At 43.1% G+C, this 14,779-nt stretch overlaps 1 protein-coding gene across 1 annotated transcript in view; it reads right to left on the minus strand.

Annotated features, from left to right (window-relative positions):
- Positions 1-360: 360 nt before the first annotated feature.
- LOC106587457 (chromodomain Y like 2) overlaps positions 361-14,779 on the minus strand; it is a 35,551-nt gene continuing 21,132 nt past the window's right edge. Inside the window, exons 4-7 of the mRNA XM_014175860.2 lie at positions 8,832-9,004; positions 4,417-4,627; positions 4,117-4,260; positions 361-3,735 (exon numbers count right to left, since the gene is read on the minus strand). Coding sequence (XP_014031335.1) covers positions 3,577-3,735; positions 4,117-4,260; positions 4,417-4,627; positions 8,832-9,004 — 687 coding nt within the window. The 3' untranslated portion in view covers positions 361-3,576. The remainder of the gene's footprint in view (positions 3,736-4,116; positions 4,261-4,416; positions 4,628-8,831; positions 9,005-14,779) is intronic.

Consider the following 14,779-nt stretch of genomic DNA (forward strand, 5'->3'; position numbering starts at 1 on the left):
TTTAATTCAGAGCAAACATCCCCCCTCCTCTTTCTGTCCGGATGACTCACAGCGGTTTAGCATTAGGCCCCCAGTCATTTCTGGAAAGCAGTGATGGTGAAAAAAATGCTGAAGAGGGTTATAGTGAGAGTGCCATAGAGGAGCAACCCATTCATGTTTATTTGATGTGGTGTGTTCCAATAGAGGAGCCCAAGGACAGATGGACGCTCTTTTAGTTTGTATTTATCTGATCCAAATTATGTGTTCTTTTATCCAAACAAGGACATTGGTACTATACAAATGCAGCAAACAAAAATAAAGTTTGTAGAAGTGATGACTAAGTAGGAACAAAACAGTTTTTAAACAAACAAAAACACCATGTTTAAATTAATGTCATAGTTTATTCAAAGCAGCTTGACCCCCAAACTCTCACAACGTATGGATACAGCATCCTACAGACAAAAGATACAACTTCTAAGGCACCCCGAGGTGTGATTTTAGACTAGAGAAAGGAGTAGAAACTCAACATGTAATAGGTTTGTAAATGCTTGGAAGATGCATAGAAACATCATATGGAGATGATAGGAGTTTACAAACTAAACCTAAACACAGGGCCGGTCATAATTTTCAAGGGTAAGTCCTCAACAAATGAATTATAACGGTTTTACTTCAAATTATTCAAATGCATCATTCATACACAATGTTACTCTATTTGGGTCCTGGGAGAGCAGCCTGGTCTCAGACTATACGTAACAAAGTAAATGTAAACAGATACAAATTTGTATGATATGTTACGTTTGGTATGGTTAGATAAGACAGATGTTTACTTAAGGCAAAAATGAGTTGGTTTGGGGTGGACAGGTTGGTGTATAACGTGAACGTCTAGCAACCTAAAGGTTGCGAGTTCGAATCTCATCACGACCAAGTTTAGCATTTTAGCTAATTAGTAACTTTTCCTCTACTTGCTACTTTTTAGCTAGTTTGCAACTATTTAGCATGTTAGCTAACCGTTCCCTAACTTTAATACTAACCTCTAACCGCAGCTAATGTTAGCCAGCTAGCTAATGTTAACCACCCAGCTAGAATTCGTAACATATCATACGTTTAGCAAATCGTAATATATTGTACATTTTGCAAATTCGTAACATATCATACGAAACGGTTGATGGACATCCACAAATGAATACATACCATACGGAAGTAACATAGCATACTAAATGGAGTGTATGGGTTTACGTACATAATAAGACAAAATGCTCGAGACCAGGTTGGGGAGTGGTACAGGCAAAACTCAAATCTCGAATATATTAATATACATTTCATCTTACACTATACTTTAGCAATACACTGATTAACATGCAAATAATAAATCAATTAGGGAAATTCAGGGAAGGTGTTATTCAAATATAATTGGGAATGGTTGATTAGAAATTGATAGAGCTTTGATTTGTCAGAGCTGTTAATAGCAATATTACTTTAAATGTTTCAAAGTTTTGCATAAAGTGGTTATCAACAGCCTTTAAACACAATTATGCTACATGTAACCATTTTTTTTGTTGTGTGTTTGTTGTGTCACTATTATCACACAGGGCAGATCTAGGGAAAAAAAGCAATTTACTGAGAATATCTGGAACAGAAGATAAGAGAGAAAGAGATGCCTCTGGGGACAGGGAAACATTATGGCACTGCAGCCCCAAGGGGAACTTGAGCACTAACTTTAAATAAATACAAATAATAATTGTGCAAGATTCCTAACATTGCTTACTATGGCAATACAAAACATACCCTGAAATGTAAAGTATTTTGACAGGCAACACACGTATCTACAATATTGTACATGCATATAGTTACACCATATAATAGCTACATGGTTCATATATGTGTACAACTGCAAAAATCCACAATTTCCTGAATGATACAAAACAATTTCCACAAAACTACATTTCATTATTGGGTAAACCAAAAATAGATATCCATACATACAATATAAGTAGATATATATTTCCCATTTCCTGAAGCCATCATCACATGCAGGTATTATCTGCTTCAGCTGCACTACTACTGCATCTTCACAACACAGACAGCCAACAGACGAAAAGTGCAGTGATTACTTTGGGACAAAACATAATCTTTCTGTGGTTACAAAAATACACAATGTCTCACTAATAACCGATTGCAAGGTAATATCAAAATAATTATCTGTCCAAATATCATAGCTACACTCTTCACAATGTAATATACATGCCTTTATAATCAACGGGGTATCAAACCCTGGTCGTCTTCACGATTCAAGACTGCAGTAGCCCACTGAGCTAAAGGCAGGGCATTAGGTCTGGGAGCCAAAAGAAGTCTTCAGGTCTCAGGCAAGGTTAGTCAACACAGAAGAGTAGTTAAGCAAACCACCCCCGCTACACCTTTGCACTGTAATACATGTCATATATGTACCTTGATGATAATGATGACGCTGCACATGTTGCTGCTGATATAATAATGATGACACATGTCTCACCCTCTTTCTCTCGCTCTTTCCTCCGTTTCCCAGGGAGAGGTCTCCTGTTGATCTATCGACAGTCTCCACATTCTAATGAAAAGAAGCAATCAGACAGCTCTGGTTCTCTAGGGGAGTGCTGATCGTGGTCAAAGAGGGCCCTTCTATATATTCACATTCAATCAGAGGTCAAACACACCCTTACTGACAAACCAAATACAAGCAATTGAATAAACACTTCCAAAAGAGCATCGCAAAATGGTCTATATAAATCCAGAAAGAGTTCACTGTCAACACTGCCCATTCACATTGACTTGCCAATTATGGGTGTGTATCATTGGGCATTACCTACCTCTAACTCTTCCCCCAGTAGCCCTCCTATTACCACACACCTAATTCAATGGACAGGTTTCACTTCAATTATTATTTACGTCTTTGGACAGGGTTACTGCGTTGTAAGGTGAGAAAATCTATGTTCCACTCTGACCTCAAGCATAGCTTTGATTTTCACTACACCTCAGAGCCCAGGAGGACACTTCACCTCAAAACAAAAAGACTAAAGCAAGATACAAAAAAACCAACAGCAGACTAATAGAAAATATATACACATGGTATGCTTTTTTTGTATTTTGGATCAAATCTAAATACATTTTCAAATAAATAATTGAACAATGACATTAGCCATCAGATGAGCTCTTTTGCCTCCACGCACTCCCACAACATTCTGCCGCTGTGCTTCCGTTTCCTGAAGAGCCTTGTTCACGGTCACTGGACTCCCAGCAGGCCAGTATGAACGCAGAATTAATCCTACAGATGAATCCTCTCCAGAAGTTGATGCTTTGCGGATCCCCTCTTACAGGCAGGGAAGTTGTGGGATGACCAGAGTAAAAAAAAACATTGATGGTGGTGCTCTGCAGGCCCAGATGTTGACGAGCGGAGATAAGGCCTCGGAGACTGAAAACTGCTCTCTGCTGGTTGTTAAAGAAGACTGTTGGTAATTGAAGATCAAAGCCCTATATCTTCGGGGATGTTGCTCAGTAGGTAACTGAAGACCAGATCACGTGGCCCATAGATAGTTCTGCAGGGGTGTGGAGGTGAGAGGTCAGAGGTCAGTTATCATACACCTTGTTTTGCAGGTAGCTGAAGAGCGCCTCTAGTCCCTTGGTGGAGCACCACAGCTGTTTGAGCATCTGACACTCTTTCTCATTCACCTCCTCCAGGACCGACTTCAGGATGCTTCGCACCAGGCATTTAGACTCTTCCAGAACCTTCCACACACAGGGACAAACAGAGTAAGAGGCGGCCTGCTTTATAGATCGAGGCCCTTCATTTGTACACCCTTGATCTGGCAGCATTGTACTGTATTAGTTACAGAACCCATGCACACACACACACACACACACACACACACACACACACACACACACACACACACACACACACACACACACACACACACACACACACACACACACACACACACATTTAACTTTTCACTTATTTGTGGTTTCTGTTTGTGGTTAGATAGATAGATAATATTATCTAAGTTATATTCAATTTATTGACCAATGCTCCTGGCAGGCTCCTAGCGCAAGGCCTGGGATATAGCATTTCAGCTCTACATGACCATCTCTGTCAGAAAAGCCTACCATAGCACTGCAGGTGGACATCTCCTTCACACGCAGCATCACTTCCTGGTTGAACGTGGTTGGCCAGAAGACCTGGGACACCAGGCCCCGGCTGCAGGCTTCCTGCGCAGTGAGCTTCCTCCCGCAGAACAGCATCTCATTGGTCTGTCAGGGTGAGAGGCGGGGACAGGGAGATGTTGTACATTTAAAAAATGTATAACAAGGTAATGTAGATGTAAAACTTTGAATAATTAGTTGAATTGTGTTTTACTGCAGGGCTTGAACAAAAATCTGCACAGGGGACCAGGCAACCAGACTCACCAGAGCCACTCCCAGGATCTGGGGGAAGGTGTAGGAGGAGCAGCCGGAGGGGGTAAGGCGGAGGGCGGCACAGGGCGTTTGGAACCAGGCCCGCTCGCTGGCCCACACCACGTCACATAGAGGCAGGATAGCGGCCCCCAGGCCCAGGGCAGGCCCGTTGATGGCCACCACGATGGGCTTCTTAAAGTGGATAAACGCTAGCACAAAGTCCCTGGGAGAGGAGACACAAAACAGTGATTATAAACTATACAGTACAATATGACTGTCTTTGTGCTTATTCGTGCTTATCCTGCTTTAGGCGAATCAGGGCAAACAGACGTAGTTTTTTTCACCTATATTTAACAAGGTAGGCTAGTTGAGAACAAGTTCTCATTTGCAACTGCGACCTGGCCAAGATAAAGCATAGCAGTTAGACACATACAACACAGAGTTACACATGGAATGAACAAAACATACAGTCAATAATACAGAAAAAAAAAGAAAACAAGAAGTCTATATACAGTGAGTGCAAATTAGGTAAAATAAGGGAATTGAGGCAATAAATAGGCCATGGTGGCAAAGTAATTACACACTGGAATGGTAGATGTGCAAAAGATGTGTGCAAGTAGAGATACTGGGGTGCAAAACGACAGAATAAATAAATACAGGATGGGGATGAGGTAGATAAATGGGCTGTATACAGATGGGCTATGTACAGGTGCAGTGATCTGTGAGCTGCTCTGACAGCTGGTGCTTAAAGCTAGTGAGGGAGATGGGAATCTCCAGCTTCAGAGATTTTTGCAGTTCATTCCAGTCATTGGCAGCAGAGAACTGGAAGGAAAGGCGACCAAAGGAGGAATTGGCTTTGGGGGTGACCAGTGAGATATACCTGCTGGAGTGGGTGCTGCTATAGTGACCAGCGAGCTGAGATAAGGCGGGGCTTTACCTAGCAGAGACTTGTAGATAACCTGTAGCGAGTGGGTTTGGCAACGAGTATGAAGTGAGGGCCAGCCAATGAGAGCATATAGGTCGCAGTGGTGGGTAGTGTATGGTGCTTTGGTGACAAAACGGATGGCACTGTGATAGACTGCATCCAGTTTGTTGAGTAGAGTGTTGGAGGCTATTTTATAGATGACATCGCCAAAGTCGAGGATCGGTAGGATGGTCAGTTTTACAAGGGTATGTTTGGCAGCATGAGTGAAGGATGCTTTGTTGCGAAATAGGAAGCTGATTCTAGATTTAATTTTGGATTGGAGATGCTTAATATGAGTCTGGAAGGAGAGTTTACAGTCTAGCCAGACACCCAGGTATTTGTAGTTATCCACGTATTCTAAGTCAGAGCCGTCCAGAGTAGTGATGCTGGATGGGCGGGCAGGTGCGGGCAATGATCGGTTGAATAGCATGCATTTAGTTTTATTTGCGTTTAAGAGCAGTTGGAGGCCACGGAAGGAAAGTTGTATGGCATTGAAGCTCGTCTGGAGGTTAGTTAACACAGTGTCCAAAGAAGGGCCAGAAGTATACAGAATAGTGTCGTCTGCGTAGAGGTGGATCAGAGAATCACCAGCAGCAAGAGCGACATCATTGATGTATACAGAGAAGAGAGTCGGCCCAAGAATTGAACCCTGTGGCACCACCATAGAGACTGCCAGAGGTCCGGACAACAGGCCCTCCGATTTGACACACTGAACTCTCAGAGAAGTAGTTGGTGAACCAGGCGAGGCAATCATTTGAGAAACCAAGGCTGTTGAGTCTGCCAATAAGAACGTGGTGATTGACAGAGTCGAAAGCCTTGGCCAGGTCGATGAATACAGCTGCACAGTAATGTCTCTTATCGATGGCGGTTATGATATCGTTAAGGACCTTGAGCGTGGCTGAGGTGCACCCATGACCGGCTCTGAAACCACATTGCATAGCGGAGAAGGTACGGTGTGATTCAAAATGGTTGGTAATCTGTTTGTTAACTTGGCTTTCGAAGACCTTAGAGATGCAGGGTAGGATAGATATAGGTCTGTAGCAGTTTGGGTCTAGAGTGTCACCCCCTTTGAAGAGGGGGATGACCGCAGCAGCTTTCCAATCTTTGGGAATCTCAGACAATACGAAAGAGAGGTTGAACAGGCTAGTAATAGGGGTTGCAACAATTTCGGCAGATAATTTTGGAAAGAGAGGGTCCAGATTGTTTAGCCCGGCTGATTTGTAGGGGTCCAGATTTTGCAGCTCTTTCAGAACATCAGCTATCTGGATATGGGTGAAGGAGAAATGGTGGGGGCTTGGGCGGGTTGCTGTGGAGGGTGCAGGGCAGTTGACCAGGGTAGGGGTAGCCAGGTGGATAGCATGGCCAGCCGTAGAGAAATGCTCATTGAAATTCTCAATTATAGTGGAGTTATCGGTTGTAACAGTGTTTCCTAGCCTCAGAGCAGTGGGTAGCTGGGAGGAGGTGCTCTTATTCTCCATGGACTTTACAGTGTCCCAGAACCTTTTTGAATTTGTACTGCAGGATGCAAATTTCTGTTTAAAAAAGCTAGCCTTAGCTTTCCTGACTGCCTGTGTTTATTGGTTCCTAACTTCCCTGAAAAGTTGCATATCAAGGGGGCTATTCGATGTGAATGCAGAACGCCACAGGATGTTTTTGTGCTGGTCAAGGGCAGACAGGTCTGGAGTGAACCAAGGGCTATATCTATTCCTGGTTCTACATTTTTTGAATGGGGCATGCTTATTTAAGATGGTGAGGAAGGCATTTTTAAAGAACAACCAGGCATCCTCTACTGTCGGGATGAGGTCAATGTCATTCCAGGATACCCCGGCCAGGTCGATTAGAAAAGCCTGCTCGCAGAAGTGTTTTAGGGAGCGTTTGACAGTGATGAGGGGTGGTCGTTTGATCGCAGACCCATTACGGATGCAGGCAATGAGGCAGTGATCGCTGAGATCTTGGTTGAAAACAGCAGAGGTGTATTTGGAGGGCGAGTTAGTTAGAATGATATCTATGAGGGTGCCCGTATTTATGGATTGGGGTTATATCTGGTAGGTTCATTGATAAGTTGTGTGAGGTTGAGGGCATCAAGCTTAGATTGTAGGATGGCCGGGGTGTTAAGCATGTCCCAATTTAGGTCACCTAGCAGCACGAGCTCAGAAGATAGATGGGGGGCAATCAAATCACATGTGGTGTTGAGGGTACAGCTGGGGGCGGAGGGTGGTCTATAGCAAGCGGCAACGGTGAGAGACTTGTTTCTGGAAAGGTTTATTTTTAGAAGTAGGAGCTCGAATTGTTTGGGTACAGACCTGGATAGTAAGACAGAACTCTGCAGGTTCTTTGCAGTAGATTGCAACACCGCCCCCTTTGGCAGTTCTATCTTGTCGGAAAATGTTATAGTTAGGAATGGAAATGTCAAGGTTTTTGGTGGTCTTCCTAAGCCAGGATTCAGAAACGGCTAGGACATCCAGATTGGTGGAGTGTGGAGTTTAACCTCTTGGCGTTCCCCTAGGATAGGGGGCGCTGAAGCGATTTTTGAAAAAAATTTGTGCCCATTTTAAACGGCCTCCTACTCAAACTCAGAAGCAAGGATATGCATATAATTAATACTTGTGGATAGAAAACACCCTAAAGTTTCTAAAACTGTTTGAATGGTGTCTGTGAGTATAACAGAACTCATATGGCAGTCAAAACCCCGAGACAGATGGAAACAGTAAGTGGAATTCTGAATTGCGAACTCAACTTCATCACGTTGCCTATTAATCACACCGTGAGCTATGGTTCATTGAGCACTTCCTATTGCTTCCACTAGATGTCCCCAGTCTTCACAAATTGGTTTGACCCTTCTAATGTTAAAATTGAATGAATGAGACGCTGTGGAACGTGGTCACACGGAGAGGGCCATCACCATTATGACGCCGGCGCCCCTGGTTACCCTCCCCTTTCGAAACGTTTTGTAACACAATGCAATCGTCCCCCTCGAATCTTATTGGCTCTCTTGTTGAAAAACGCCCTGAAGATTTATGTTATACAACGTTTGACATGTTTGAACGAACCTAAATGGGGAAAAAATGCATTTTCTCGAAATGGCTGGATTAAAGTATGAAAAATTATTTGCCAGGGCACTAAGATAATGAGATGTCTTACCAAGACAAATTAAGATCAAATATCTTTAAATAAGATCATTTATATTACCCACTTGTATCAAGCCTTTTTTAGGTTAAAATAAGCAAAATTATCTTCCAGTGCGCTACGATAATTTACCTTGGTAAGACGTCAAGTCAATGCACTCTAACGGTAAGAGATGTCTTGGTAAGTGTGTAGGTGTGTGCATGTGTATGTGTGCTCTGTTCCTGCTGTAGCCTTCTTTAGGTGGATAATTGCAACCGTGTCTTACACGTGTGTGTGTGTGTGTGTGTGTGTGTGTGTGTGTGTGTGTGTGTGGCTATAGCTTATGTTCCTCTCTTACCGTACAGCGTCAGCAATGCGGCTGCTCTCTTTCCTTCGGTCTGTGGAGAGGCGTCCTATCAGGTAGGATGGGTCCAGGCCACTACAGAAGATACTCCCCACAGCACTGAGCAGCAACAGCTTACTGTCATCAGCTGCTGCGTTCCCCAGAGCCCGACACACCTCCTTCATTATCTACACAGAGAGAGAGGGAGGAGAGAAAGTGAGAGAGGGAGTTAAGGTGGGGAGAGAGAGAGAGATAGAGGGAGGGGGAAGGAAGAGAGGGAAGATTGAACTATCAGATTAGAGCCCTGCTGTACATTACCCCCATGATCTACAGACAAGAGTGTGTACACACTACAGGCAATGCAAGCGTAGCTGTAGAATACCTTCTTTATCTATAGCTAGAGACAGGTAAAACAGGTTATACAGTTGATGTCGGAAGTTTACATACTTCGAGTCATTAAAACTCGTTTTTCAACCACTCCACACATTTCTTGTCAACAAACTATAGTTTTGGCAAGTCAATTAGGACATCTACTTTGTGCATGACACAAGTCATTTTTCCAACAATTGTTTAGACAGATTATTTCACTTATAATTCACTGTATCATAATTCCAGTGGGTCAGAAGTTTACATGCACTAAGTTGACTGTGCCTTTAAAGTCCAGAAAATGATGTCATGGCTTAGAACCTTCTGATAGGCTAATTGACATCATTTGAGTCAATTGGAGGTGTACCTGTTGATGTATTTCAAGGCCTACCTTCAAACTAAGTGCCACTTTGCTTGACATCATGGGTAAATCAAAAGAAATCAGCCAAGACCTCAGAAAAAAATTGTAGCCCTCCACAAGTCTGGTTCATCCTTGGGAGCAATTTCCAAATGCCTGAAGGTACCACGTTCATCTGTACAAACAATAGTACGCAAGTATAAACACCATGGGACCACACAGCCGTCATACCGCTCAGGAAGGAGACACGTTCCGTCTCCTAGAGATTAACATTCCTTGGTGCGAAAAGTGCAAATCAATCCCAGAACCACAGCAAAGGACCTTGTGAAGATGCTGGAGGAAACGGTACAAAAGTATCTATATCCACAGTAAAACGAGTCCTATATTGACATAACTTGAAAGGCCGCTCAGCAAGTAAGAAGCCACTGCTCCAAAACCGCCAATGTACAATGACCCCAAGCATACGTCCAAAGTTGTGGCAAAATGGCTTAAGGACAACAAAGTCAAGGTATCACAAAGCCCTGACCTCAATCCTATAGAATATTTGAGGGCAGAACTGAAAAAGTGTGTGCGAGCAAGGAGGCCTACAAACCTGACTCAGTTACACTAGCTCTGTCAGGAGGAATGGGCCAAAATTCACCCAACTTATTGTGGGAAACTTGTGGAAGCCTACCTGAAACATTTGACGCAAGTTAAACAATTTAAAGGCAATGCTACCAAATACTAATTGAGTATGTAAACTTCTGACCCACTGGGAATGTAATGAAAGAAATAAAAGCTGAAATAAATCAATCATTCTCTATTATTCTGTTTCACATTCTTAAAATAAAGTGGTGATCCTAACTGACCTAAAACAGGGAATTTTTTACTAGGCTAAATGTCAGGAATTGTGAAAAACTGAGTTTTAAATGTATTTGGCTAAGGTGTATGTAAACTTCCGACTTAACTGCATCTAACTGAGCAATCAGATCAATACATAATGAACAAAAATATAAAACACAACAATTTCAAAGATTTTACTGAGTTACAGTTCATATAAGGAAATCAGTCAATTGAAATGAATTCATTAGGCCCTAATCTATGGATTTCACATGACTGGGAATACAGATATGCATCTGTTGGTCACAGACACTTTAAAAGAAAAGTAGGGGCATTGATCAGAAAACCAGTCAGTATCTGGTGTGGCCACCATTTGCATCATGTAACAGAGTTGATCAGGCTGTTGATTGTGGCCTGTGGAAAGTTGTCCCACTCCTCTTCAACTGCTGTGCGAAGTTGCGGGGACTGGAACATGCTGTCGAACACATCAATCCAGAGCATCCCAGGAATTGTGTACAGATCTTTGCGACATGGGGCTGTGCATTATCATGCTGAAACTTGAGGTGATGGTGGCGGATGAATGGCACGACAAATGGGCCTCAGGTTCTCGTCACGCTAACTCAGTGCATTCAAATTGCCATCGATAAAATGCAATGGTGTTTGTTTGGCCGTAGCTTATGCCTGCTCATACCGTAACCCCACCGTCACAATGGGACACTCTGTTCACAAAGTCACATCAGCAAACCACTCGCCCACAAGCCGCCGTGGTCTGCAGTTGTGAGGCCGGTTTATCTAAAATTATGTTGGAGGTGGCTTATGGTACATAATTGAACATTACATTCTCTGGCAACAGCTTTGGTGGACATTCCTGCAGTCAGCATGCCAATTGCACACTCCCTCAAAACTTGACATCTGTGGCATTGTGTTGTGTGACAAAACTGCACATTTTAAAGTGGCCTTTTATTGTCCCCAGCACAAGCTGCACCTGTGTAATGATTATTCCGTTTAATCAGATTCTTGATATGCAACACCTGCCAGGTGGATGATTATCTTGGCAAAGGAGAAATACTCACTAACAGGAATGTAAACAAATGTGTGCACAACATTTAAGAGAAATAAGCATTTTGTGCATATGGGACATTTCAGGGATCTTTATTTCAGCTCATGAAACATGGCACCAACACTTTACACCTTGCGTTTATATTTTTGTTCAGTGTAGTTCTTCACACCTGTCCAATGAAACTGAGGCTACAGACAGAGCCATCAGTGCACATGGCTCTAGATCCCAGCATAAATTTTCCCCTTAATGACAGAATCCTAACTTGACATAGTAGCAGCAATCAAACCTCCTCTATACAGTGCCTTTGGAAAGTATTCAGACCCCTTCACTATTTCCACATTTTGTTACGTTACAGCCTTATTCTAAAATTGATTAAATATTTGTTTCCCCTCAATCTACACACATTACCCCATAATGACAAAGTGAAAACAGGTTTTAATTTTTCTGCAACAAAATAAAAAAATACCTTATTTACATAAATATTCAGACCCTTTGCTATGAGACTCGAAAGTTAGCTCAAATGCATCCTGTTTCCATTCATCAACCTTGAGATGTTTCTACAACTTGAGGAGTCCACTTGTGGTAAATTCAATTGATTGGACATAATTTGGAAAGGCACACACCTGTCTATATAAAAAGGTCCCACAGTTGACAGTGCATGTCAGCGAAAAAACCAAGCCATGAGGTCGAAGGAATTGTCTGTAGAGCTCCGAGACAGGATTGTGTTGAAGCACAGGTCTGGGAAAGGGTACCGAAAATGTCTGCAGCATTGAAGGTCCCCAAGAACACAGTGGCCTCCATCATTCTTAAATGGAAGAAGTTTGGAACGACCAAGACTCTTCCTAGAGCTGGCTGCCTGGCCCAACTGAGCAATCGGGGGAGAAGGGCCTTGGTCAGGGAGGTGACCAAGAACCCGATGGTCACTCCGACAGAGCTCCAGAGTTCCTCTGTGGAGACTGGAGAACCTTCCAGAAAGACAACCATCTCTGCAGCACTCCACCAATCAGGCCTTTATGGAGAGTGGCCAGACGAAAGCCACTCCTCAGTAAAAGGCACATGACAGCTCGCCTGGAGTTTGCCAAAAGGCACTTAAAGGATTCTCAGACCATGAGAAACAAGATTCTCTGGTCTGATGAAACCAAGATTGAACTCTATAGCCTGAATGCCAAGGGTCATTTCTGGAGGAAACCTGGCACCATCCCTACGGTGAAGCATGGGTGGCAGCATCATGCTGTGGGGATGTTTTTCAGCGGCATGGACTGGGAGACTAGTCAGGATCGAGGGAAAGCTGAATGGAGTACAGAGAGATCCTTGATGAAAACCTGCTCCAGTACGCTCAGGACCTCAGACTGGGGTGAAGGTTCACCATCCAACAGGACAACAACCCAAAGCACACAGCCAAGACCACGCACGAGTGGCTTCCGGACAAGTCTCTGAATGTCCTTGAGTGGCCTAGCCAGAGCCCGGACTTAAACCCGATCGAACATCTCTGGAGACCGGAAAATAGCTGTGCAGCGACGCATCCAACCTGCCAGAGCTAGAGAGGATCTGCAGAGAACAATGTGAGAAACTCCCAAAATACAGGTGTGCCAATCTTGTAGCGTCATACCCAAAAAGACTTGAGGCTGTAATGGCTGCTTCAACAAAGTACTGAGTAAAGGGTCTGAATACTTATGTAAATGTCATATTTCATTTTTTTCTTTATTTATACATACATTTTGCAGAAATGTCTATAAAACGGTTTTTGCTTTGTCATTATGGGGTATTGTGTTTAGATTGATGGGAGAGGGGGAAAACAATTGAATCCATTTTAGAATAAGGGTGCAAAGTAACAAAATATGGAATAAGTCAAGCGGTCTGAATACCTTCCCGAATGCACTGTATGTATCCTGATGATTCAACCCTATACGCAATCACTGCAACCCTAAACAAAGAGTTGCAGTCAGCTTTAGAATCGGTGGCCTGTAATAAACTATTCCTGAACATCTCTAAAACTAAGAGCATTTTATTTGGTACAAATCACTCCCTAAGTTCTAGACCTCAGCTGAATCTGACAAAGAATAAAACGGGGCTGTTGAGCAAGACTAAATTACTTGGTTTTACCTTAGATTGTAAGCTGTCATGGTCAAAACATTTTGGTTCAATGGTTGTAAAGATGCAGAGAGGTCTGTCAGTGATAAAGCGATGCTCTGCTTTTTTGGACACCCCACTCCACAAAGCTAGCCCTGCCGGCTCTAGTTATCTTATCTTCATTATTGCTCAGTCATATGGTCAGGTGCTGCAAAGAATGACCTAGAAAAACTGCAGCTGCCCAGAACAGAGCGGCACATCTTGTTCTTGACTGTAATTAGACGACTAATATCAATAGTATGCATGCCAGTATCTCTTGGCTAAAAGTAGAGGAGAGACTGACTGCAACACTTATTTTTTATAAGAAACACTTTAAATATTCCTAATTGTTTGCATAGTCAACCTACACACTGCTGTGACACACACACTTACCCCACCAGACATGCCACTAAGGGTCTTTTCACAGTCCCCAAATCCAGAACAAATGCAAGAAAACATACAGTATTATATAGAACCATGATTGCATGGAACTCCCTTCCATCTCAGATTGCTCAAGTGAACAGCAAATCTGGTTTAAAAAAAACAGATAAAGCAACACTTCACGGCACAATGCCTCACCTATTTGACCTAGATATGTACTGATATGTCGGCTGTGTGTGACGTTTTAAATGTATGTAGTTCTGTCCTTGAGCTGTTCTGTCTATTAATGTTCTTTATTATGACATGTTCGTTTTGGACCCCAGGAAGAGCAGCTGCTGCTTTCGTAACAGCTAATGGGAATCCTAACAAAATACCAATTCCAATACCAAAGAAGTGGTTCGCTTGTAGGAAGAGTTGAGGAAGGGCTGAAAAGGAGTTGTCACAAACAGTAATCATGAAAAAGACTGCTTTATTAGATGTCAAAGGGGTTTCCTTTGTAGCAGCTATAGTGAGTTCCCATTTCTAGTATTATTTCTTTCATAAATCCTATATCCCTCTGAGGGAGTTAAGTTGTACTAGCAGGGGTGTTACCTGCCTTTAGCGTGCTAACACTGTTTCCCCTGGTGGGTAGCTCTCTGTGGAGGGATGCTTAGCCCGCTGACCTCAATCCACACAGACGCTGCATGGAGTGGAAAGACACACAGCCCAGAAGCCAAGCCTAGGGCAGCACGCACACACACACACACACACACACACACACACAGCGTGCAAAGACACACACAGCGCGTGTGGCCGGAAACACAAAGTGCGCACACACGAACACAAGCCCAGTGCGAACACACGCACACGTGCATACATGCACACGTGCAT

Source organism: Salmo salar, chromosome ssa26 (assembly GCF_905237065.1).
Source record: "Salmo salar chromosome ssa26, Ssal_v3.1, whole genome shotgun sequence".
NCBI lineage: Eukaryota > Metazoa > Chordata > Actinopteri > Salmoniformes > Salmonidae > Salmo > Salmo salar.